This window comes from Artemia sp. Qi Xiang Cuo, chromosome 18 (assembly GCF_049724085.1).
Source record: "Artemia sp. Qi Xiang Cuo chromosome 18, ASM4972408v1, whole genome shotgun sequence".
Taxonomy (NCBI): domain Eukaryota; kingdom Metazoa; phylum Arthropoda; class Branchiopoda; order Anostraca; family Artemiidae; genus Artemia; species Artemia sp. Qi Xiang Cuo.
Genome location: NC_142811.1, coordinates 61,626,815 through 61,653,413, shown reverse-complemented (window position 1 = coordinate 61,653,413; position 26,599 = coordinate 61,626,815). Strand labels below are relative to the sequence as shown.

The 26,599-nt window shown below is 34.8% G+C and overlaps 1 protein-coding gene across 3 annotated transcripts in view; it reads right to left on the bottom strand.

Annotated features, from left to right (window-relative positions):
- LOC148941748 (uncharacterized) overlaps window positions 1-26,593 on the bottom strand; it is a 285,992-nt gene extending 259,399 nt beyond the window's left edge. Inside the window, exons 1-3 of one of the 3 annotated variants that reach the window (XM_089104276.1) lie at window positions 26,452-26,593; window positions 12,591-12,766; window positions 6,787-6,959 (exon numbers count right to left, since the gene is read on the bottom strand). In XM_089104276.1, coding sequence (XP_088960402.1) covers window positions 6,787-6,959; window positions 12,591-12,634 — 217 coding nt within the window. In that variant the 5' untranslated portion in view covers window positions 12,635-12,766; window positions 26,452-26,593. Of the gene's footprint in view, window positions 1-6,786; window positions 6,960-12,590; window positions 12,767-14,126; window positions 16,729-23,779; window positions 23,942-26,451 lie in introns of those variants that run through there. The other 2 variants (XM_089104277.1, XM_089104275.1) reach the window with 2 other exon arrangements.
- Between the last annotated feature and the right edge of the window lie 6 nt (window positions 26,594-26,599).

Sequence of the window (26,599 nt, the reverse complement as noted above, 5' to 3'; positions counted from 1 at the left end):
AAGTTATTTCTTTTGGCGAAATATTTCCCGGGGAGAAATGTGGAGCCAATTTTCCCAAATCAAGTGAAAATGACAACGAAAAAGGAAAAATGAGCCATATATTACCAGAAATCTAAAAAAAAAAAAACTGAAAACAACTGACCTTTTTCTGTGAATTATGCAGGCTTATCTTGGTTAAAAAATATTTTTTAAAAAACTAAATTTCAGCAGGGGGGGGGGGGGCAAACTAGGGCCTGGAACGGCAATTACACCCTCCCCCTTGCCCCATGGCAAATTAAGCTCCTGTGTGTGATTTGTATTAAGATTTCTTGACTTCTAAAGGGTGTTAACCTCTCCCGCCTTTTTTTGAAAAATCCGGCAAATTTTCTCTTCCTTATAGCTTTTAATGGGTAACACTAAACTTAATAAATGTTAAATATTTGGGATCCACATAATAAGCTAATTCTTTTGATGTGTCTATTGGCGTCAAAATTTCGTTTCTAGAGTTTCTGTCACAATTGAGTAGCGTCCCTTTTTACCTATAGTTCCTTACCTCGAACTGTTAGACTGCGTATCAACCTCTACTGTAGGTGAATGGTGCAATGACTTGGCTTAAGGCTCCTTCCGTATGATATGCGGTGTATAGCGTAGCAACTTTGCTCCTCGAGGTGGACTAATCTAAGGCTATATGAGAGGGGGTCTTGTTAGCAGCAGAGTCGGCCAAGTTAAGAAACATCTGCAGGCTGTCATTTAACCTGGTCCGAGGTCTGTCATTCAGGCGCGACCAACCATGGGATATGCAATCAAAGTCATATATGATTCTAGCAGAGGCTGTTAGTGGTGTTCGAGGAAGAAGCCCAAACTACCAAAGAGTTGGCTTGGACATTTGAGTTGAAAATGGAACTTGGCAAGAAAGGGTGAGGAACTTTTCATTGCTCACAAATTCATCCAATCGTAGCCCCTTGGTTCAAGGGAATTGTTTCATCTGGAAGGCGTTTATCGTGCTCAAGATGGTGGATTTGAAGCGTAATGTATCAGACACGTACAGCACGACTGAGCTCACGTATAAATGATATATGCAAATATTCGAAGCGATCTCCAAATGGCATTGAGTCCTCCGAAGACAGAAGCAGCTTTCGCGATTCGGCTGCCCAGTTCCATGTCCACGGAGCCATCATTCTAAATCACGGAGCTAAGATTGACTAAAGTTGGCAAGAACTTCAACGTTGGATCCACAGGTTTTAATGCATTCCGGAGGCCTATCTAGACTGGCATATCGACTGCCATTATTTTAGTATTTTGCCAGTTTTCCCGCTCCCATTTTAAGTCAGAAGATAAAGAAACATAAAAAGATAAAGGTTATTGATACAAAATATGCAGATTACGCATTCAATAGTTTTGAGAAACTTGTGAAAAACAAAAAGAAAAAAAAATGGTAAGAATAATAAAAAAGAAACCATGATTTGTAACCATTTTAACTGTGCTTTTTTTTACAAGTTTCGCTTAAAGCATCGATTTTAATTAATTTTTTTTGCAATTTTCATAAAAATTCCAGTTTTTACTTAGACTAATCTGTCATAATTTTACTTTAGGTATTTGCGTGTCCCATAAGCACAGTTATGATCTTGTTGCTCTTTGTTCTGTTTTATTATGTATTGATAAACCATGAAATTATGTTCGTGTATCAGCAATGGTGGAGAGTAAGTTTAAAACCTGTCTCTTTTAAGGGTATTTGAAATTCTTTTAAGGGTTTTAGACCAGGCTCTTTTCAGGATACTTAACACTCTTAAGGGTTTTAGACGCAACTCTTTTAAGGGTACTTGAAACTCTTTTAACGGCCTTAAAACTCTTTTAAGGATTTGAGACCCAACTCTTTTAAGAGTACTTAAAACTCTTTTAAGGGTTTTAGACCTGACTCTTTTCAGGGTACTTAAAACTTTTTTATGGGTCTTAAAATTCTTTTAAGGGCTTTAGACCCGACTCTTTTAAGGATACTTAAAACTCTTTTAAGGGTTTTAGACCCGTCTCTTTCAAGGGTACTTAAAACTCTTTTAATGGTCTTAAAACTCTTTTACGGGTTTTGGACCCGACTCTTTTAAGGGTAGTTAAAACTCTTTTAATGTTTTTAGACCCGACTCTTTTATGGTTACTTAAAACTATTTTAAGGTTATTAAAACTCTTTTAGGGGTTTTAGAACCTACTCTGTTAAGGGTACTAAAAACTCTTTTAAGGGTTTTAGACCCGACTCTTTTAAGGGTACCTAAAACTCTTTTAAGGGTTTTAAACCTGACTCTTTTAAGGGTACTTAAAACTCTTTAAAGGGTTTTAGACCCGACTCTTTTAAGGGTACTTAAAACTCTTTAGAGGGTCTTGAAACTCTTTTACGGGTTTTAGACCCTACTCTTTTAAGGGTACTTAAAACTCTTTTAATGGTCTTAAAACTCTTTTAAGGGTTTTAGACCCGACTCTTTTAAGGGTACTTAAAACTCTTTTACGAGTTTTAGACCCGACTCTTTTAAGGGTACTTAAAACTCTTTTAGGGGTTTTAAATCCGACTATTTCAAGGGTATTTAAAACTCTTTTAAGGGTTTTAGACCCAATTCTTTTAAGGGTAGTTAAAACTCTTTTAAGGGTTTTAGACCCATCTCTTTCAAGGGTACTTAAAACTCTTTTAAGGGTCTTAAAACTCTTTTACGGGTTTTGGACCCGACTCTTTTACGGGTACTTAAAACTCTTTTAAGGGTTTTAGACCCAATTCTTTTAAGGGTAGTTAAAACTCTTTTAAGGGTTTTAGACCCGTCTCTTTCAAGGGTACTTTAAACTCTTTTAAGGGTCTTAAAACTCTTTTACGGGTTTTGGAACCGACTCTGTTAAGGGTACTAAAAACTCCTTTAAAGGTTTTAGACCCGACTCTATTAAGGGTACATAAAATTTTTTTAAGGGTTTTAAAACTGACTCTTTGAAGGGTACTTAAAACTCTTTAAAGGGTTTTAGACCCGACTCGTTTAAGGGTAGCCTACTTAAAACTCTTAAAAGGGTTTTAGACCCGACTCTTTTAAGGGTACTTAAAACTCTTTTGAGGGTCTTGAAACTCTTTTACGGGTTTTAGACCCTACTCTTTTAAGGGTACTTAAAACTCTTTTAATGGTCTTAAAACTCTTTTAAGGGTTTTAGACCCGACTCTTTTAAGGGTACTAAAATTTTTTATTGGTCTTAAAACTCTTTTAGACCCGATTCTTTTCAGGGTACTTAAAACTCTTTTAGGGGTTTTAGACCCGACTATTTTAAGGGTATTTAAAACTCTTTTAAGTGTTTTAGACCCGATTCTTTTCAGGGTACTTAAAACTCTTTTAAGGGTTTTAGACCCGACTCTTTTAAGGGTACTTAAAACTCTTTTAAGGGGCTTAAAAATCTTTTCCGGGTTTTGGATCCTACTCTTTTAAGGGTCCTAAAAACTCTTTTTATGATCTTAAAACTCTTTTAGGGGCCTTAAAACTCTTTTAAGGGTTTTAGACCCGACTCTTTTAAGGGTACTTAAAGCTCTTTTTCTGGTTTTAGACCCTACTCTTTTAAGGGCACTAAAAACTTTTAATGGTCTTAAAACTCTTTTAAGGGAACTTAGAACTCTTTTAAGGGTCTTAAAATTCTTTTGAGGGTTTTAGACCCGAATCTTTTAAGGGTACTTATAACTCTTTTAAGGGTCTTAAAACTCTTTTGAGGGTTTAAGACCCGACTCTTTTAAGGGTACTTAAAACTCTTTTAAGGGTCTTAAAACTCTTTGAAGGGTTTTAGACCCGACTCTTTTAAGGGTACTTAAAACTCGTTTAAGGGTCTTAATCTTGTTGTCTTGGCTCTTGTTCTGTCTTCTTGTATCTCAGTTTGTATCCCAAGAAAGGGGAAGCCCGGCGAGAGATATGGCCAAATTAGGGCGTGCGTGAAACCGAACCACAAGCAACTGAACCCCTGTAACTGAACCACCATATAACTGAACCACCATGTAACTGAACCCCCGTGCAACTGAACCTCCGTGCAACTTAACCACCGTGCAACTTAACCACCGTGCAACTGAACCAACGCGTAACTGAACCATCGTGCACCTGAACCACTGAACTCAGCTTTTCAGCATTCTAAAAATATTAGGCAATATCATACTACTACGCAAGCTAAGGGTTTTAAGGTGAAGCTTTCAAGAAATGTTTCGGCGGATATTGAACTGAATTAAATTGACTATGATTATGCACATTCTCAAAAGGGTTTCACAGCAATATGTTTAGAACGGCTCCCATTAATAAGTTAGACCTTTCAGGAGAAGTTGTGGGGGATTTCAAACCAGCCAGAAGGCACCATGTATATGCTACTAAACTACTACTACGATTGCTGTAACTAATGACGCTAAGAGTATTGCAGTGAACTTTTAAGGAGCTTTTAGAAGAATTCAAAAAGAAAACAATTTCAACAAGTTTGGAAATGTAAAAATTCTAACTTGTGTTTTATCCAATGTAAGTGCGGTGATTGAGTTGCACGAGGGTTCAATTGCACGGTGGTTCAGTTGCACAGTGGTTCAGTTGTACGGTGGTTCAGTTGCACGGTGGTTCAGTTGCACGGGGGTTTAGTTACCCGGTGGTTTAGTTAAATAAGGTTGAGTTACACGAGGTGTTAAAGGGGGTTCAGTTAAACGAGGGTTCATTTGTATGGTGGTTCAGTTGCTTGGGGTTCAGGTACACGGTGGTTCAGTTGCAATGGAACCCCAAATTAGATCGAAGCCTTATAAACTAATCTAGATTTTGCTCATTTGAGTAAGGGAAAATATCCCCTTCTGCTATAGCAGAGCTACAAATACAAAAGCTAACTAAGGAAGGCTTCTAGGCGTTTATCCCCCCCCCCCCCGCGGAAAATAACCATCCTCCCAAAAAATACCCCCTATAAAATAACCACCACAGGACAGGAAATATCCCCCCCCCTGGTGTAAAATAAGTTCTCCAAATTTGAGAATTTTATTTGAGTTCTTTTTTTTTAATTTCGTAAAAAAGGGCTAAGGAACGGGAAAAAGAGGAATTTACACACCAAAAGTATCTTAAAAACTCAGGAAAAAAACCGCAGATCCATTTCTATTGAAAAGGCTTGCATATGAACTTCTGCAATATTAGGCAGTAGCGGGCGTCAAATTAAAAAAAAAATGAAAAAAAACATAAGCAGACAATCATCAAAATTAAGCTAAAACATATGGCACCAAAAAGTTTATAAAGGTTTAGCTATCTTTCGAAATGATATTTGGTTTTGGGAACCAATAAATTCTTATTGTTTAAGTTTTTACGGACGAAAGCGTTGTCAAATTCTACGAGTTTGTTTTTCTCATCTTCCAAGTGTAAAACTACATAAATCACCATTAATAAATAAATGAAACCAAAAACTAACAGAAATTACAAAAGATAACCAAGTCAAACTGAAAAAGAGCAACATTTAAAAGAAATATGGCTGACAACACCCATGTCTTCAGAAGACCAGAAAAAAATTTGCCCGTTAGTATAAAAAAAAACAAAAAAAAAAAAAAAAAAAAAAGTATTGTCAGTTTGTTATACATTTTCTAAACACTAAAGTTTTTTTTTATAGAATTTAAAACAAAGCTTATTGTTCTCATTGTGTTTCAGGAATCGTTCTTAAGGAATTAGGACAAAAAAGTCAAAACTTTAGCATAAAGAGAAAGGTCTTGTGGAGGGGGCAGATCCTTTCATACACGTATTAATTTTATTTGTTTTAAGTTTTGACTTTGCTCCTTACTTTCACTTAAAAAAACTTCTTTTTTTAAATTTAATTTCTGATCGTTTTTAATTCCGGCTATCTCTCCATGAAAAATTTCGGCACTTGTATATTATACGCTACTTACTCAAGTTTACAATGTGTAAAACTAGAGAACAAACCGGTTTTTTCGTTACTTTACTAACAAATTTGGGATATATATTTTCACATTAGGGGGGAGGGGGGGGGTTGAAGTATAGCTGGTCTGCGTGCAACATATGTTAGGAATTGTTTTCTGACTCCAAACTGTCCCCCCCTAATACATTATCCCCCCCCTCTGTGTAAACATATAGCTCAAATTATATATTTCCCATCTATTCTGTCAGTTGTCTTTGTCATGTCTCACGCTAAGCAGAAAGAAACTAATGAAGAAACCGGTTTGTTCTCGAGTTTTATACAGCGTAAACTAGAGTGAGTGGCGTATAATACATAAGTACCAAAATTCCTTCTCCCTACGGAAAGTAATAAAATAAAACTCAAATAAAATTCTCAAATTTGGAAAGCCTTATTTTCCATTGGGGGTATTATATAAAGTATAACCATTTTCCTTAATTTTGGGGAACTAAACAAATGGTTTCATACTCGCGCATATTCAGGAATTCTGTTAGGAGGGGGGATACCAAAATTATTTCCGTCGAGAAGAGCTACTAAAATAACTTTTTGGGGGTGGGGTAGTTAAGATTGTTTTTTACCTGCATTTTAAGACCATTTTACGAATCCAAGAAAAATTTTGGGAGGTTTCAAACCTTGTGTTCTCTTTGTCCTAGACACAACCATGGTTGATTTTGAATAGTAAGAATCTACCAGGGCTAATAATGGGGCTGTATTTGCAGCAGAAATTCCCAGTCTCCCTTATCCTTTAACTTCAAGTGTCCAATGACAGAAATATTTTTGCCTGTTTTTCTCTTTTTTTTCCTTTAAAAATATGCAAATTTGGAAGCACCAAGCTTTTGAATATGCTAATCAGACTGTAGGCTACTGTGAGTAGTGTCCAACTCTAAAATGTTTTACCTTGATCAGTAATAGATGTGGAGCCTAATTCTTGAGAGTCAGGTTGAGGCTTAAATGGTACCAAAATGCTGGGAAAAGTGCTCATCGGGCCATCTTCAAGTTTGGGAAACAAAAAAGGGTCTGAACTGTCAGCATGCTTCTTAATGTCACTTGACAAAGCACCATCAACTTCTAAAACCATAAAATTAAGAGGGATATGAAAAAATTTTGACAAAAATGTATCACAATTTTTGAAAAAAAAAGTAAATCGATTAAATCAAATTTATAAGAGCTTATTTATAAAAAAAAAACAGGTTAAAACCATAGAATACTTTCAATAGCGAAGAAAATCAAGGAATTTTGCATAATTAGCCTCATACAAATTTGAATTTAACAGATCAAGATACAGTAATCTTTAGAAAAGTCAACGAGCTAGTTACATAAACAATGCAAAAGATTAATTCAATTCATCTAACACAACAGTTTTTAAATTTTTAGCTCATTATAGTTAATTGAACTTAGGTCCTAAGGTACGGTAGATTTTTCAATAAAAATACTATTTCATATTGCAAGAATCCAAAATCAACAGAAAATTCCGATATATATTTTCAGTCTTCAAGCAGGCATTGACCGGTTCAGAGCTAGATAATCTGGGAAAAAAATTATTCTGCCATTATATCAAAACCTATGAAATACACAGGGGAGTGTGGACTGTTTGCTTTTGGTTGCAGGTTTTAGTGCAGTCCGTTACAACATTGGTTTCATTCCAAGTGGCAATATGGTGAGGGGTTCTGTTTGAACTGCCGGTCTTCCTCTGGAATGATCTTCCTGAAACATCAAAAATACCTCATTCTCAACCCATGGTTGCCAAGTGCCAAGGTAAACACCCAGGACTGTTGTAAAATCAGTTGTAAAATCAACCCCAAAATAAGTTTTAAGAAACCAAGGTTCCCACGACTTCCCTTGTACAAAATGTGATAAGTATATTAATCAGCTAGCAGATCAACAGTAAGAGCACAATATACAGTGGAAAAATAAGTCAACTCATGAATCGGTCATAGATCGTTTGAAAAAAAAATAAGTCAAAGTGTTAGCAGATGATCTAAGAAAAAGAACTGATATACTCCACCAAAGAAATTTGGAAAGTAAAAAAAAAACTGAGAGAGTTCCCCGAGACCAATTCTCACCAGACAATTTCATTTTCACAACAAATTTCCCCCGGAAAATGTCTTGCGAACGATTCCGCCTGAAATTTGTTTCTTAGCACACTTTTATTTGAATGACTTTAATTTCTGATTATTTTCAAATCAGGTCAGAAATGCCCTCCTCCGTTGAAAATTTTCCCCGCAAATCCCCCCCCCCCCAAGCAAAAACTTGTTACTGCACAAAATTCCCACTAGAGAACAAAGCTTGCGGAAAGCTTCCCCATGGAAAATTTCTCCCCTTGAAAATCCCCACCCACAATAAGATCCTCTTTCAATAACACCATTTTCATTAACGTCTCCACAAATAAAATTTAGTCAGAAAAGAAAAAGTAAGACAAATAGAAAGAATTTCGAATTACAATTCAGGCAAGTTGCTGCCCCAGTATAAAATTTCTCCTGGAAAGTGCATTCCCGGAAACTTCCCTCCCAACAGAAAATTCTTTCAGAGAGGAACTCCTCAAGCAGAAAATTCCCCCCTCCCCCGAAAAATTTCTGTCTGCTTCCCAATAATAAATAATATATGCAAAGAATGGAAAATTGCATAACTTGCACACCTTTCCTTATGGGTTTTTTGGGAGGAGGGGGAATCATATTTTCCCAAAAGGTATAGTTAGTGGACTTTTCAACGCCTTAGAACGAAATGGCTATCTCTAATTTTGATCAGACGACTTTGAAGAAAAAGGGGCGTGGGAGGGAAGTTAGTTATCCTTAAAATTTCTTTTTTGGGTACATAAAAAGAGAACTACGACTTTTAATTTTCGTTCAAATGAGCCCTCTCCCGATATTCTAGAACTACAGGATCAATATGATCACCCTTGGGAAAAACAAACAAACACGCATCTGTGATCTTTCTCTTGGCAAAAAATATTTCTTTTGGCGAAACATTTCCGGGGGGGGGGACTGTGGAGTCAATTTTCCAAAATCAAGTGAAAATTGACAGTGAAAAAGGAAAAATGATCCATATATTACCAGAAGTTTAAAAAAACAAACACTGAAAACAACTGACCTTTTTCTGTGAATTATGCAGATGTATCTTAGTTTTGAAAAGATGTTTAAAGAAACTAAATTTTAGCTGGGGGGGGGGGGTAACTCGGGCCGGGACCGGCAATTTGACCCCTCCCCCCCCGGCCCCCAAGCCAATTAAGTTCCGGGGGGGGATTGTATTAAGATTTCTTGACTTCTAGGGGGTGTTAACCCCTCCCCCTTTTTTTGAAAAATCAGGCAAATTTTCTCATGCTTATAGCTTATGATGGGTAACACTAAACTTAATTAATGTTAAATATTTGAAATCCACATATTAAGCTTATTCTTTTGATGTGTCTATTGATGTCAAAATTTCGTTTCTTGAGTTTCTGTTACAATTGAGTAGCGTCCATTCTTACTTACAGTATTATTATTATTATTATTATTTTATTACCCATTATTAAACATACAAAATGTTGTAAATGGAGTACAAGAAAAGAAAAAAAAGTAACATCAAATAACAACAAAATATCCGAAGAAAACTCAACTACAGAAAAACAAGATTAAGAACATTCCTCCGACAAAAAAAAAACAGAATTAAGTTATTGCGACATATAATGAAGAGAGGCTTGGTTCAAACGCCTTTGCAAATTGAACACGGCGATTCAGTACAGCTATAAGCGGGTCGGATATACAATACTTCAGATACATTCGAATTCCTCATCCGAACCGGAAGATGAAGCAGATACTTGCCATATCTGTAGAAAATAGACCGAATATTGCGGCGATCAGACCAGGTAAATATTTTCCAAAACGGAGATAGGGCTAGCACATCTGGCAAAACAAAAGCGTTATACACCCTTGCAAGTAGAAAATGGTTAAAGTGGCACTTCATTGAAACGAGAATTCCATAAGCTCTGCGTGTCTTTACAGCGAATAACGAAACAAGGCAATCGCGGGTTTCTTTAAGATCGCTACAAATTGGAAGGCCGATGTACATAATCTTAGACGAAGACTTGATCGTATAAGTTCCAAAAAAAACATCAACTGGTACACTATCTTTAACATCGCTATTAAATACGAGAACTTCCCTTTTCTGGGGATTGAAAGAAACACCTATGTAACCATACTCCTTACTCAACATAGGGAAAGTCTCTTCGATGCCTATAAGTGTTGTACTCACGTTCAAAATGTCGTCGGCATAATCGATCAGCGAAACATTGAGACCTCTAAAGATATATGTAGACTGAACCGGTTCTTGCGATGAAATAATACTATTATTAAATAGCGGTGGTGAAGTAAGTGCTCCTTGGCGTATTCCCTTCTCTACGGGTATAAGACTAGAAGATAGGGTTAAAGCATTAACACACGGTACATTTACACGCACTTTTAAATTACTATACATATTCCTCAGTGCGCGTATAATAGACTTATACACGCCACGCTTCCGAGCCGACAACAATATCTGAGGGTGCACACCGGAGTCAAACGCGCGGTTGACATCGTGACCGGCAAAATACAAAGTCTCATTTGAATCATCGGCGTCAATCAACAAATTAGCAATCAAATAATGCGCGTGTTCTCTACTAATTTTCTTCTTAAAACCAAATTGGTTATCCGGCGTGTTACATGTAGCACTAAGCCTATTTACAATAAGCAATTCAAATAACTTGCACAGTATAGGCGCGACAGTTATCGGGCGGTAGGAAGAACACTGCCCCCCGTCTTTTCCCTTTTTTAATACAGGAATAATTACACCCATGCAGAATAGGTCTGGAACAACCCCAGCATTAAAAATCATTTGACACAGGAGACAAAGTTGATCTACAAGGTTTTGCCTTCCCGCTTGCACATGCAATCCGCATAGGTTATCTACCCCCCTCGACCACTTCTTCTTCAGTTTCAAGAATGTCTCACTGACTGACAACATAGACACAATGCAAACAACTTCCCGTTCACGTTTCGCAAGACTTTCATCGAGCTCGATAGAAACTTCATTTTCCAAATCAGTATTAGGTGACAAAGACCCATGCGTAAAATATTTAACCCACTTACTCGCACCGGACAGAACATCAACTGATTCTTTGCGTTCCTTCTTTTTTAGGAATTTCCACATACGATTGGGGTCTTGCTTTATATATTTACTATCACATTCAATAATCATAGTACGATGTATAGCGAGGGTTTTTGCGAATCTTCGCTTAGTATATAATCGGATGGAGTTCACTATACCATGCCTTGGTCGGTCATTATCTATCCACATTCTTAACCAGAATTTTGCGTCCACACACGCATTTACAAGATCCAAATTATCGGACCAGTGGGGTATTTCCGAGCCAATCTGAATACGACAAATCAGTACTGCAGCCTTTTCCGCACGCTGCAGAGCAAGAACTATTTCGCTAGAGTATATCAGTACTTGTTTATCACTTGCTGCAACTGAAGAAGATTTATGAAGTAGATTGTAAGGGACGCGAATTCTTGCTAAAATATCGTCACATACCTTCTGGTACAAAGGTGTATTAATTTTATCCCACATAACTTTCTGATGCCATTTTCTTCCATTGGGTAGATCAGGGTAAAATTTCCTTACCCCGAACTGTTAGACTGCGTATCAACCTCTACGGTACGTGAATGGTACAATACCTTGGCTTGAGGCTCCTGCAGTATGAAATGGGGTGTAGAGCGTAGCAACTTTGCTCCTCGAGGTGGACTAATCTAAGGCTATGAGAGGGGGTCTTGTTAGCAGCAGAGTCGGCCAAGTTAAGAAACTTCTGCAAGCTAACATTTAACCGGGTCCGAGGTCTGTCCTTCAGGCGAGACTAACCTGGAGTCATTCATTGCGCACAATTTCATCCCATCGTAGCCCCTTGGTTCAAGGGAATTGTTTCATCTGGCAGGCGTTTATCGTGCTCGAGATGGTTGATTTGAAGGGTCATGTCTCAGTCACGTAGAGCAAGCTCACGTATGCAAAACGTATTCATTAGTTTTGAGAAACTTGTGAAGAACAAAATGAAAAAAATGGTAAGAATAATCAAAAAGAAAACATGATTTGCAACCATTTTAATTGTGCTTTTGTTTGCAATTTTCGCTTAAAGCATCAATTAGTCCCTTTAAAAAAGACGAAAAGGCCAGGTTTTGATGGTTTTGTCCTATTTGTCTCACCCCTTTATTCTTGAAACTATATAAAGGGTATCTTGCAGATTGACTAAAGGATAAATTCCCACAACTCACTGACCTAAGGTATTTCAACAACCTCAAATTCATTCCTTCTTACCATTACCTTGTTTTTCCTATTGATAACATTGGGAAAACTCTTGAAAAGACTAATTCTTGGCTAAATTCTATTTCCATCAATCTTTAAAAATCATCCGAGCTTGTTAATAACAGAAATTTATGGGAAGCCCTATGATCATTCTCAATGACATTGCAAATGATGTATCGGAATTAGACATAAAAGTAAACCTTTTGGAATTGTGAAGGCTAAAAAAATTGTTTAAAATACAGTTAGTTTTTCTTAACTTTTTTTTTTTTACTTTTTACTTTACTTTTTTTTTTTTTACTTAAGGTTTGTTTTTTTTTACAAAAAATAAGAAAAAGAATGGGAAATGTTTTCCTTGTATTTTTTTATAAGAACAGTAATTAGATAACTTATCTTTCTTAATATCAGAATCTTCTGATAGAGTGATATTTTCAGCCATATTTTGAATTAAAGGTGAGTAAATAAGAGATTCTTCCGATAGACTTAAAGTCTCTTAAAAGATGTAGACTACCACTAACAACGCTTGAAATATGTCTTCCCTTTTACACAGGATATCAAAAGCAAAGGATCCCTAGAAATTAGGCCATCTATAATAACTGATGTTGAAAACTTTAAAGCAAAAATTATATTAATAAAGAAAAGAGACAAGGTTCAAAAGATTCAACAGTCAAACCCATTCGAAATAATATTCGTTTTTCATCTTTCCTTCATTGAGGAGAGGTGGAAATAAAGTTTCAAAAAAAGGTATTTATAAATTTAACCAAATTTCTATATTTTCATTACCAAATCACTTTTAAAGTTTGTTAGTAAAATTATTACCAAAAAACTCATTACGCTAAAGTTTGATAGCCTTTAAAAAAATCTTCTTGTTGTTCTAATTAAACGACACTTGTCTTTCAGGAGTCGTTCTTAAAGAATTAGGACAAAATTAAAACTTTAGCGTAAAGAGCGAGGTGTTGAGGAGGGCGCAATCCCCTTCACATACGTAATAATTTCTGTTCGTTATAAGTGTTAATGTTGCTGCTTACTTCCAGTGGATTTTTTTTCTGATCGCTTTATAAATATTTCCAAGAAATCTGGCCCCACCTCCAAGGAGAAATCCCCTTCCCCCCGGAAATATTCTCTATAATTTATAGTTTTTTGATGGCGGTTCGGGGTGGAAATTGGAGAGGACTGGAGGCCACGCTGTATTTAGAGTGTGCAATTATTACGGGTCCAAACGTGCATCAATGCACAAGGAATTGAGTTAAGTGTATTTTTATATTTTTTTTTGCCTATGCCACTGCCTATGATATTACTAATATGCCCTTTTAATACCTGCACGCATACACTTTTTTTCTTTTAATTAATACTTCCCCTAAACGTCCCTAACAGTTTCAACTTATTGCCCTTAGTGTCATTAGTTACAGTAGCGGTTGAAGTACTATTAAAAGTATACACATAGTGTCTTTTGGCTAGTTCAAAATCCGCCATAACTTACCCTGAAAAGTCTTACTTAGATAATGTCAGCAATTATTATGATATTACTTTGTCACCCTTTTGACAATCTACGTGATCATAGTTGGTTTTGATTTAGTCCAGCATCTGAATAAATATTTCTTGAAAGATTCACCTTAATACCAATAGTTTGTGTAGTAGAAATAGTTGTAGTAGCAGTAGTAGCAGTATGCACACAGCACCTTTGTTTTTTTTTCAACATACACTTCAAGAGACAATGAAAGTTAAAACTGAATGCCATCAAACGTTCTGGAAGCATTGCTGATAAGTCCTCTTGACAACCTTTGTGGGCATAGCGTGTTTCGATTTAGTTCAATACAGTTCTAATAATGCCCAAAATTTTCACCTCAATACCCTTAGCTTTAGTAGCAGTAGCACCAGTAGTTATAGTATTAGCAGTAATAATAGCAGTAGTCTTAGCATGTACATCTTACCTTTTGGTTTTTTGAACATCCCTTTCATGATGCCCTGGAGGTTATACCTTGGCATGGAATGCTGCTCCAAAAATTTTGCTGAAGTGCACTTTTAACCCACTTTTGACACTATTTTCATTTTAATACTCTAAGCCTTACAAGTTCTTACAACTGATGCAGTAGTTGGAGTAGTTTAGTAGCAGTAGTAGTAAAGACAGCACTGGTAGTAGTGTTAGTAGTAACATGCATGAATTACGTTTTTGTCAGTTAATCTTCCCCTTTAAGTATTCTCTGAAAGTGCCAACTTTTTACCCAAATCCATTCTTGAGATACACCCTTTTGACAATCTACATACACATAGTTTGTTTTGATTTAGTTCAAATTTTCCCTCAACATTCTGTCAAATGATCACCTTCATATGCGCAGCCATAATTGTACTAGTGTCATAGTAGCAGTGGCAGTAGTAGGAACAGTAGAAGCAGTAATAATGTATTATTATTAGTATTCATGATGCCTCTGAAGTTTCCCCTTGTTACAACAAGCTGTCCCAAAAATATTGATGATAAACTTGAATCAGCAATCCCTATGCACATAATATGATTTGATTTAGTTTAACTTTCCCCTCAACGTTTCATCAGATGTTTATTTCAATATTCTAAGCCTTAGTAGTGCTCGCTACAGAAGTATTACTTTTGTGATAGTTGTGGTAATAGTAGTAGCAGGAGAAGCAGCAGCAGTTGTAGTAGTAGTAGCATGCAAATATTGCCTTTTGGGTCAATTGTTCTTATCATCTCCCTTATCATTTCCTGAAAGTTCCAATCACTCCTGAGTTACACCCTTTTGACAGCCCTTAATAGCCTTAATAGTACTAGTATCACAGTAGTTGTTATCTTGGCATTGAATGCTGCTCCAAAAATATTGCTCTTTTGACTCTTAAAAAGGGAACAAAAACTTCCAATTTTCAACCAAATGAGCCACCTCTAAAATTCATGTATCCATCCCTTCCATAAAGATCTTAAATGCCCCCAAGGCATGGCTTAAAACCCTTGCCCTTGCTCTGGTGGTTTGTATCAACCCCAAAAGCCTTGTTATATAATCTTTGGACTATTCTAAATAAAATGGCTATATCAAAATTTCTATTGGATGTATTCAGGAAAACACAAAATGTGGGGGGGGGGGGGGTAGCTTCCCTCTGATTACTTTGACTATTGAAGGGCACTAGCACTTCTAATTCAATCTAGTTAGCCCCCTCCAAAGTACATAAAACCATCCTTTCTATGAAGACCTTATATACTCCCAGGGCATAACTTAAAATCCTTGCCCTGAGGGCTGTGTGGAGGGGATTGTATGTGTTTGGGGAAACCATGAACAAAGAGAGAGAGAGGGGGGGAGGGGCTGATTTCTGTCAAATCATTTTTGACTCTTAAAAAGGGCACTATAACTTCCAATTTCAAATCAAACAAGCCCCATATGAAGTTTATAAAACTAACCATTCAACAGAAACTTATATGTCCCCAAAGCATAACTGAAAAACCTTACCCCAGGATTTTGGGGGTTGTGTCAACCCTGGAGGCATTGTTAGTTGTTCTTTGGACTATTTCTAACAAAATGGCTATCTAATAATTTCAATCAGATGCGTTTGGTGGAAAAAAAGTAGTCGAGGGGGAGGGGGCTAGTTGTCCTCCATTACTTTTGATTCTTAAAAGGGAACTAGAACTTCCAGTTTTCAAACAAGAGAACCTCCTCTAAAGTTTATACAACCATTCCTTCCATAAAAACCTTAAATACCCATAGGGCATAACTTACTACCCTTGCTCCCAGGCTCTGGGGGTTTGGTTCAACCCAAAAAGCCTTGTCATATGATGTTTGGAATATTTTGAATAAAATGGCTATCTCAAAATTTCTATTGGATACTTTTGGGAAAATACAATGCGTGTGTATGGGGGGGGGGGTAGCTGCCCTCCAATCACTTTGGCTCTTTAAAAAGGCTGTAGAACTTCAAATTACCAATCCAATGAGCCCCATCTTAAGTTTATACAACCACCCTTTCTATAAAAACCTTATATCCCCCCAGGGCGTCACTTTCAACCCTTGTCCTTAGGGCTTTGTGAGGGGTTGTAATCCTCTGAGATAATTTTCATACCTTACTACTACAATGAGCAAAATGACAATAAATAACCTAGTCAAACTCAAAACAACCAGAAATTAACATGAGTAGAACTAATACTTTTCCTCGTGGCTTCTGAAGATCAAAACATGATTTGCACTTTACTGAAAAAGAAAATACATTTTAAATTTTGTAATTTAATAAATGGAAAAGTATTAAGACCTTAAGGAACTAATATCAGTATATGTATATTGAATTGTCATTCCACATTCGTCATGCCTTCTAAAGATTAAATTAAAAAGACAAGATTTTTCATTTAGAAGTAAAGAGCAACATTAAAATTTTAAATGAATGGAAATTATTACATATATAAAGGGGAGTTACCTCCTCAACACCTCGCTCTTTACACTAAAATTTTTTAGTACTTTTAAAAAAGTGTTTTATTGTTCTAACTAAACGGCCTTTGTGTTGCAGGAGTCATTATTAAAGAACTGGGACAAAATTCAAACTTTAGGCGTAAAGAGCGAGGTGTTGAGAAGGGGCAACCCCTTTTATATACGTAATAATTTCTGTTAATTTTAAGTTTTAATGTTGCTTCTTACTTTCAGTTGAAAAAACCTTATTTTTTTATTCAATTTCTGATCGTTTTTAAATAATGCCAGGAAATCTTGCCCTTCCTCCGTGGAGAATCCCCCTCCCCACAGAAATACCCTCTAGACAATTCGTTCCCGGTGAAAATTTACCCCGGACAATAACTGTTAACCACTCCGCATGTAAAATTGAGACGGAAAAAAGAAAGCAAGACATACAATAAGAATTGTGTATAAGAACTCTGACAAATTCCCTTGGTGTATAATTTCCCCCAACAAGTTCACTCCCTGGAAACTTCCCCCCATGGAAAACCCCCGGCCTAAAAGTCCCCCCCACCCAAAACAATAAGCCTAAATCCCAAAAACAAAAAACATTTGAAAAAAAAAGGAAAAATTTATAAATAAAATACGTTTCCACAGGGGCTGTGGGGGGGGGGGGGGTCATGTTATACTCAAAGGCAGTTATAGAGCCTTTCAGCTATGATGAACAAAATCGGTACCTCAAAATTTTGATAGGACGATTTTGAGAAAAAATGGGTGGGGGAGGGGGCCTAGTTGCTCTCCAATTTGTTCGGTCACTTAAAAAAATAGAACATTTAATTTTCGTTTGAATGAGCCCTCTCCCAATATTTTAGGACCACTGGGTTGATACGATCACCCCTTGAAAAAAAAACAAAAAAACGCACAAATAAACATGCATCCATGTTCTTTCTTCTGGCAAAAAAAAATTAAAAAAATTCCAGATTTTAGCAGATAGGAGCTTGAAACCAAGTCAGAAGGGTTCTCTGATACGCTGAATCTGATGGTTTGATTTTCATTGAGATCACTTGACTTTTAGGGGCTGTTTTACCCCTTTTTCTAAAATCAGGTAAATTTTCTCAGGCTCGTAACCTTTGATGTGGAAGACTAAACTTAATAAAATCTCTGTATTTGAAATCTGCATAAAAATCTAACTCCTTTGATATATCTATTGGTATCAAAATTTCACTTTTTTAGAGTTTTGGCTACTGTTGAGCGAGGTTGTTCCTTACTTACAGTTTGCTACCACAAACTGTTTGACCAGAACATAATTTGCACTTGACTGTAAATCAAACATTTCAAATGTTTTAACTTTGATAAACAAGAATTATTAAGAATTTGAGAAAAAAAATATATCAGTATATGTATATTAAACTGTCAATCCATTTCCATTTGTTTCTTCTTCAGTGAAGTACAAATCATGCATTTGCACCCTTTGGAGAGCCCAGTCAATCCTTTGGAGATTGACTGGGTTATTTATTGTAATTTCAGTTTGTTTTGGAATTTATATATTCATTAATGGTGATATGTTGTAGTTTTACATTTGGAGGATTATTTGACTTTATTGGTGCTCATTTTTGGTTTAATGGAACTATTTACTTTTTTTTGAAGAGCTTATTTGGTGGAACAAATTTTTTTTTAGTTAATTCCTGTTTGTTTTTCATTGACAGTCTTTTTCCTAATAAAAGATATTAATATTTTATATCCTTTTGGATTTTCTATTCTATAAGAATCCACAGTTTGGCTTGCTATTTGTATCTTGGAGAAAATTTTTCAACAATTTTTAGCAGGGTACAATGTTTCAAAAATTTTGAACAAATAGTATTGTTTAATTTAGTGTTATACATCCTCAAGTTTACCTGAAAAATAAAACTTTTTCATTCCCAAAAAATTGTATCATTGCTCTTTGACAACCCGGATATATATATACTCTTTTGATTAAGTTAAACTGTAAACAAAGAAGTATTAATACTAGTAACGCTGAAAGTTTCAAATTAATACCCTCAGTCATTCATGGAATATTGCCAAGATGACTTGTTGGCAACCAGCATGCAAACAGTGCCTTTTGATTTAATTTTAAAACATAATAGGTAGTTACAACTGTGGAGGGTGGAAATACCCAATATTCCTAAAGACATGGCTATCTCAAAATTTTGATTGGATGTTTTTTGGAAAAAATGGGTTTGGGAAGAGGGTTGCTTGCCCTTTAACCACTTGTGACTCTTTAAAGGGTAATAGAAGTTTTTCCAGTTAAAATTAGCTCTTTTAAAGGTTTTTATGATGTTCCTATCTATGGTAGCACTAGCTATGATATTGCTCATATGCTCTTTTGAAAACCTACATGCATATAGTTTATCAGGTAAATATGGAGCAGTCCAAAATTTTGACCTACAAACAAAGTAAATATACCACTTGATGCCTTTACTATGCTCTCTCTGATTTTAATAACTGATCTCTTGCTAATTCAATTTTTAGCCATTTTCAGACCCTTGAAAGTTGTAATTTCTTTCTATAGTTTTTGGGTTCAATTGTAGTAATATGTGATGTTGCTTCCTTCTATTGCTTGCTTTTGTTTATTTGCCTGTGTTGCTTTTGCTCATATACATTATTTATAGGTACCTGGGTTTAATAAAAGTATAATCTCAAAAACATTACATGGTGTCAGAAGTGGGATTACCAATCAACCTCACCAGATTACTCAGACTTTAAGTAACCACAGACAAGAAGACGAACTTCACCATGGATGTTGAAAAACCAAGCATTAACTGGGATGCCGCCTCTTTAAAGCTATTTGGCAAAAATAAATAGGTGGGGGGTCCCAAACTAAAGTTTGAGAGAAAGAGGATACAGTAATATGTGATGTTGCTTCTTTAGTTTATATGCTTATATGCTTTATTTATAGGTGCCTGGGTTTAATGAAAGTATAATCTCAAAAACATTTCAATAAGGAGGAGTTAAAATATTGGTTTAAAACTTAATATTTCATTATAAAATCCATTTTGTTGAAGTTATACAGAGTAGTTGTGGTTGAGTTTCATTATTTCTTACAGCAAATTCCTTGTAAATTAGATTTTACTTTCCCTGTACCAAGTCAAATGCTCTGGCATCATTAGAAAATTAACATGACAAAACTTTCCCTTGCGGCTTTTGAAATAACTAATTATTTGAAAAAATTTTGACAAATTTATTTGAAGAAAGAATTTGAAAGAATGTTTAGCTAAAGATACAAGAGTTGAAGAAATTTAGATTAGGTGAAGTTGGAGGTTGATGCTTTTTGAAGTTGGAGGTTGATTTTTTGAAGGAATGTTTAACTAAAAATAAGAAAGTTGAAGATAATTTAGATTAGATTGGAATCCAATGACCTTATAGATCAAGGGGATCCCCCTTGATCCGCCACTGTATTTTCCAGTTGCCTATGATTTTCAACTAATAATTTAGCTTCTTTTTTTGTCCAAAACACCAACAACTTTGAATTACCAAGGACATCCCAACTAAAACATTTTTTGGCCACCTGGCTCTCTTTTAGGCTATTATACAATTTTTCATTTGGTTATAATGCAATTATTAAGATTTTCTGTTGCATAAAGGCTTTCCTTTGTTGCTACACGGAATCATAATAAGAAACAAGCAGAAACTACTTCTAGGCTAGGCAAACGTAGCTGATTTTGGGAACCAACTTCAGCAAGAGTGTATTCCACATCAAGTGATTATAATTAATGATGCTAAGGAGGCAGGGCTTAGTGACTTTTCTCAGTGATTAATCATCATTAATTACGTTCTAGACAAGGAATGTACTAGGGCTTTAGAGCTTTAGGCATGTAATTTATCATATTTAATGATTATCATAGATTAATTGTAATTAATGATGATTAATCACCAAAAAACGTCAATAAGCCCTGCCTCTTAGCATCATTAATTATAATCACTCGACGTAGAATACACCCTTGCTGAAAATTGGTTCCCAAAATCATCTATGTGTGCTTAGCCCTTTAGAAGAAAATAAGGATCTGATGTGTCAGTAGTCAACTAAAGGGACAAATGTAACAGGATTTGATTGCCTAATTGGTCTTCCTAAAGATTCTACTGTAGGTGAAATATTTGGCATAACAAAATGTTGAACATCCTTAAATGGGAAGGGATGGGTCATAAGAAAGAATTTAAAGATAATAGAAAAAGGAAGGGAGTTCTGAACAGAGTTGGTTGGAGGACAAGCTTCCATTGGGATTTGAACTTCCAAGGATTCCATTGAGCCTTCTTTCCAAATATGATCTTTTTTCAGTTACAATTGGGTGCTAGTCATATTACCCCTGAAAAATCTCCTTGCAAAATACTCCCCCACAAACAAAATTCAGCAGCCACAAAGAAAGTAGGACTATGGCAAATAAAATTAAGAAGAGAAGAAATTTGGAATATTCTACCTGTGCTCCAAAATATTATATGGGGAGAATCTACACTAGTCATTCATTTTGTTTTGGGGGTTGAGCTATCATTGAAGGATAAGATAAATGTTAAAGAAAATAGAAAATTTGTAGCAATTATATAAGAGTAGGCCTAAGATGGAATTGCATGGAGATAACAGACTGGGGCTAAGAAATACCAGTATATTACTTCCCAGGGATTTGGTCTAGTACCAACCAGAGGCATCACTAGCCAATATATTCAGGAGACAACAGTTATAAAATCTAGCCAACCAGTTGGCTTAGATCTCACTTTTAAATACATTTCATCCTGAATTTTCTTAGTCAGCTATCAATAGAATTTTATATAGGCCTGCACATAGTGGTAAAATCTAGTTTAGCAGCTTTATGCTATCTTGGAAAGGGTTTAAGTTAGGAAAAAAAGCTTTCAGGGGTGGGTCTAGACTAAAGTACAGGTGTAAATGTATGACCATTCCACTAAATAAGGAGACATGTTAAGAAAACAATTCTTACATCATAATATGCAAAATAATCCTAGTTAACATACTTTCCAGCAGGAGAACCTTTATCATAACCACTTTCACTGTCGTACAGTTTTTTTTTTTACAGAATTGTGAAAAATAAATAGATTTGACTGCACTTATCCATTTTCAAATAGTATATATTTATAAGTTACATGCCATCTAACAAAATGTATTCATAGGTAAATATTGTTAAATTAGGCTATGTAAGCTAGATGGCTCTTGGGTGTTTGTTCCATATATGAAATCAAGACATGGAGAATAGACATAAATATTGAAAAATTAGAAATATAGTGAAAATAAAGGTTCTCCTGAAAGAAAATATGCTAACTAGGATTAATTTGCATATTATGAAGTAAGAATTGCTTTCTTAGCATGTCTCCTTATGTAGTGGAATGGTCATACATTTATACCAAAGTCTGTTCTGGGAGGGTATTTTGAAGTGCCTACCTTGACTCCTACTCCCTCTAGACAACAGTGACCTTTGATGACTTTCAAAAATCTTTGGGATATGAAAGTGAAACCTTGTAAAACAGATCTTGTGTTTAAATAAAGAACAAGAAAGCTGTGTTTAGCTTCACAACTTTACTCAATCCCATTGTATAAGGTTTCAAAGATCTGTAAAATACATTTTCTTAAATTCAGAAAAATAATCATTGACATGGCTTAAAATTCAACTCAAATATCAAGAATTGCATTTTCAGAACTAAAACCAGGGAAAAGAAAACTGAGACAAAAAGTCTATCAAAAGCAAGGCTTTTTTCATTTTCTTTTTTGTTGCAGTTGGAAAAAGAAGTGAGGATGAAGGTTCTCCCCCTGGAAAATATGTTAACTAGGATTATTTTGCATATAATGAAGTAAGAATTGTTTTCTTAACATGTCTCCTTATGTAATGGAATGGTCATACATTTATACCCATTTTCATAACCTAATCCCTTTCCTAGATAGCAAAAAGTAGCTAAACTAGAATTTTACCCACTTTGCAACTAGCTAACTAGTTTGTTATCAAAATCTCTAATATACTTCAACTTGTATTTTAAATGGTAAAATTCTACTTTAGCTACTTTTGGCTATCTTGGAAAGAGGTTAGGTTAGGAAAATGAAACTTTCAGGGGTGGGCCTACAGGCTAAAGTATATCCTAGGAAGGTATTTTGAAGTAACTATCTCCACTCTGAAATTTGCCTACATTGAATTTTTGACAAAACAATATTTTACCTTAATTCAGTTATCAGTTTCTTTTTCTCTGGCTTTAGTTCTGAAAAGCAATTCCTTTTATTTGAGCAGAATTTTAAGCCATATTCATGTATTTTTTATTTAGGAAATGTATTTGCATATCATTAAAACCTTATAAATTGGGATTGAACAAAGTTGTGAAGCTGAAAACAATTTTGTTGTACTTCATTTAAGCAAAAGATCTATTTTGCAAGGTCTCATTTTTATGAAACAAATATTTAATTTTATTTCTGATGTAAATGAGAGGTAAGTTTAAACTTTAACCCCACCTCTAATTTGCAAATATATACCCTGAATTGGTATATATAAGGGTGGGGGTAAAATCCATGGTAAAAATTTAGAATTGTGGCCCCTGATAGGGAGACATGTTAAGAAAACAATCCTTACTTTGAAATATGTATAATCATCCTAGTTAACATATTATCCAAGGGTAGAACCTTTATCATCATGTTTTTCCTCTTTTTTCTTTCTTTTTCCAACTTAAAAGAAAAAAATTACAATTTTTGCCATGCTCTCAATGCAATGCCTAAATCTTTTGAAATTGCTCCTATAAATTGTTTTTTAAATTACATTCATCCTGGTAATGGTTAATTCCATTTTTTTTTAATGATAGATAAAGCAGTGGCAAAAATCAAAATATTTTAATATATATACACATAGAAACCGAGTATATACCCCCACCCCCCTAATGTGCAAATATATAACAAAAATTCATTCTGAGCCTAAATTTAAACAAACAAAATGTTCCCCAATCCCTAAATATATCCAAATCAGGGTATATATTTGCACATCAGGGGGGTGGGGGCAAAATTTACTTGTGATGTAAATGAAGGTTATATTTAGAATCAAAATGCAATTTTGGTTGCATATTTGCACATTAGGAGGATGGGGATACAATATTTTTTTAATGATAGAAAATGGTGTGGCAAAAATAAAAATTAAACAACTATTAACGTGTTTGCTAAAAACAGAATTAAAAAGAAATGAAATGGCTATAAAAATTACCTTTTTTTATTCTAGGATGATCTAGCAGTTTCAAAATCAGCAGGATGTAAATCCTGCTGAAAAAAGCAGAAAATCTGCCACATCTGCCACATTTGCCACATCTGCCACAAATCGGTCCACATTTGTCTCTTTCAGGAGAATCAGACTTGTTTCGATTTGGTGTATACGGTCATTCAGTTTCGGAATATATCAATGGGCAGATTGGGTGTATCCCATTTGAGCGCTTTCCCATTTGAGCGCCATGGCGCGCAAATGGGAATTTCCCATTTGCGCGCCGTATTTTAATTAGTTCAGTTGTGTCCCATTTGAGCGCCCGATAATATTTTGCGTATGTTAGGTGATATAGCTAGGTGATCAGGTAAATTTTTCGCAAATCATATTATTGACTTACGAATAAAGTAAACACACCACTCGATGCCTTTTTTAGGCTCTTTCCAAATATAATAATCATTTTTGTCGGAAATGAATTTTACCCCCACCCCTATGTATACCAATCCAGGGTATATATTTGCACATTAGGGGGGGGGGGTAAATTTTAAACTTACCTCCCATTTACATCAGAAATAAAATTTACCCCCCCCCCCGCATGGGCAAAAAAATAACCTGGATTGGGATATATTGGGGGGGGGGTAAAATTAATATCAGAAAAAATGATTATTGTATTTGGAAAGAGCATAAAAAAGGTATCGAGTGGTATGTTTACTTTATTCTTATGTCAATAATATCAACTGCGAAAAATTTACCGACGGGTCTTCATGTCTGTTTTCCTCATACAGTATATAGCGGTGGATACCGCATAATGCATAAGTACCTGTATATACCTTTAGTAGTAAATATATATGGTATACATAAATACTATATATATTTACTTAGTTTATAATACTATAAATGGAAGTTATTTTCACAACCATTGACCCAATAAAATCCTCAGTTTTGTTCGTTGTCTTCGTGGCAATAAATATTTCTACAGGTCAATGTGGCAGCAAACCACGCTTCATCCACCGCAAAATCACAATTTTGGGTTTGGCGCTCAAATGGTACTCCGTGGCGCTCAAATGGGAACAAAATTCCATGGCGCTCAAATGGAACAAAATTCCGTGGCGCTCAAATGGGAAAGCGCTCAAATGGGAACACCCCGGCAGATTTATTACAGTATGTGGAAATCCAAGAATAATTATAAGCCTATTTTTTTTCTTTTTTGTCCAGAAAACATCTTTTATTTAGCCTGTATATTTAGCCAGTATATAACAAGGCGTCTTCAGCATAAAAAAAAAAAAAAAAAAAAAAAAAAAAAAAAAAAAAAAAAAAACTAGGAACCAAAACTAAAAAAAATATAACTATATATATATATATATATATATATATATATATATATATATATATATATATATATATATATATATATATATATATATATATATATATATATATAATATATATATATATATATATATATATATATATATATATATATATATATATATATATATATATATATATATATATATATATATATATATATATATATATATATATATATATATATATATATATACACACACACACACACACACACATATATATATATATATATATATATATATATATATATATATACTAACATAATAGACTAACAAAATAGACTAATAGACATAATAGACTAAAATAGACTAACATAAAACACATAATATACAACTACTCATATTTACAATTTATGCTGATTATGAATATAATAATCATTTCTATCAGAAATGAATTTCAGCCCCCCCCCCCTTATCTATGCCAATTCAGGGTTAGGTTAGGGGTAAAGTTCTACAAAATCATATTATTGAGTTAGGACTAAAGTGAATACACCATTCAATGCCTTTTTTAATGCTGATTTCAAATATAATAAGCATTTCTATAGGAAATTAATTTCAGCCCCCCCCCCTAAATGTGTCCATTGAGGGTTAGGTTAGGTATAGCCTATTTAGGGGGGGGGTCTGAAATTCATTTCCTATATAATTGCGTATTATATTCATAATCAGCATAAAAAAAACCATTGAATGGTGTATTCACTTTAGTCCTAACTCAATAATATGATTTTGTAGAACTTTACCAGGTTAGGTATATATAGGGGGGGGGGCTGAAATTAATTTATGATAGAAATGATTATTTTATTCGTTATCAGCATAAAAAAAGGCATTGAATGGTGTATTCAATTTATTTCTAACTCAATTATATGATTTGGAAGAACTTTACCTTCAGGGTTAGGTATATATTGGGGGAAGGGGCTGAAATTCATTTCCAATAGAAATGATTATTATATTCATTTTCAGCATAAAAAAAGGCATCGAATGGTGTATTCACTTTATTTCTAACTTAATAATATGATTTGGTAGAGCTTTACCTTCAGGGTTAGGTATATATTGGGGGAAGGGGCTGAATCTGAAATTCATTTCCAATAGAAATGATTATTATATTCATTTTCAGCATAAAAAAAGGCATCGAATGGTGTATTCACTTTATTTCTAACTTAATAATATGATTTGGTAGAGCTTTACTCGAAATTGGCTAGCCTTTTAAGGTTTCAGCAGGCTAATGCACACTCTGAAGCTTGAAATCACAAAATATCAATAACTGGTTATAGGCAACATAAATAGATAATTAGTTGATGTCAGTTACATACATACAGAAGCTGTAATTAGCCAATTAGTCAGTTGTAAATATATCCTAGTTCAACATAAATGATGATGATGATGATGAACGTAGAATCCTCCCCTCTTCCCTGAGGACTTGAGAGGCTTTCCTTCTTCTGAATCAAACTGACATATTTCACTA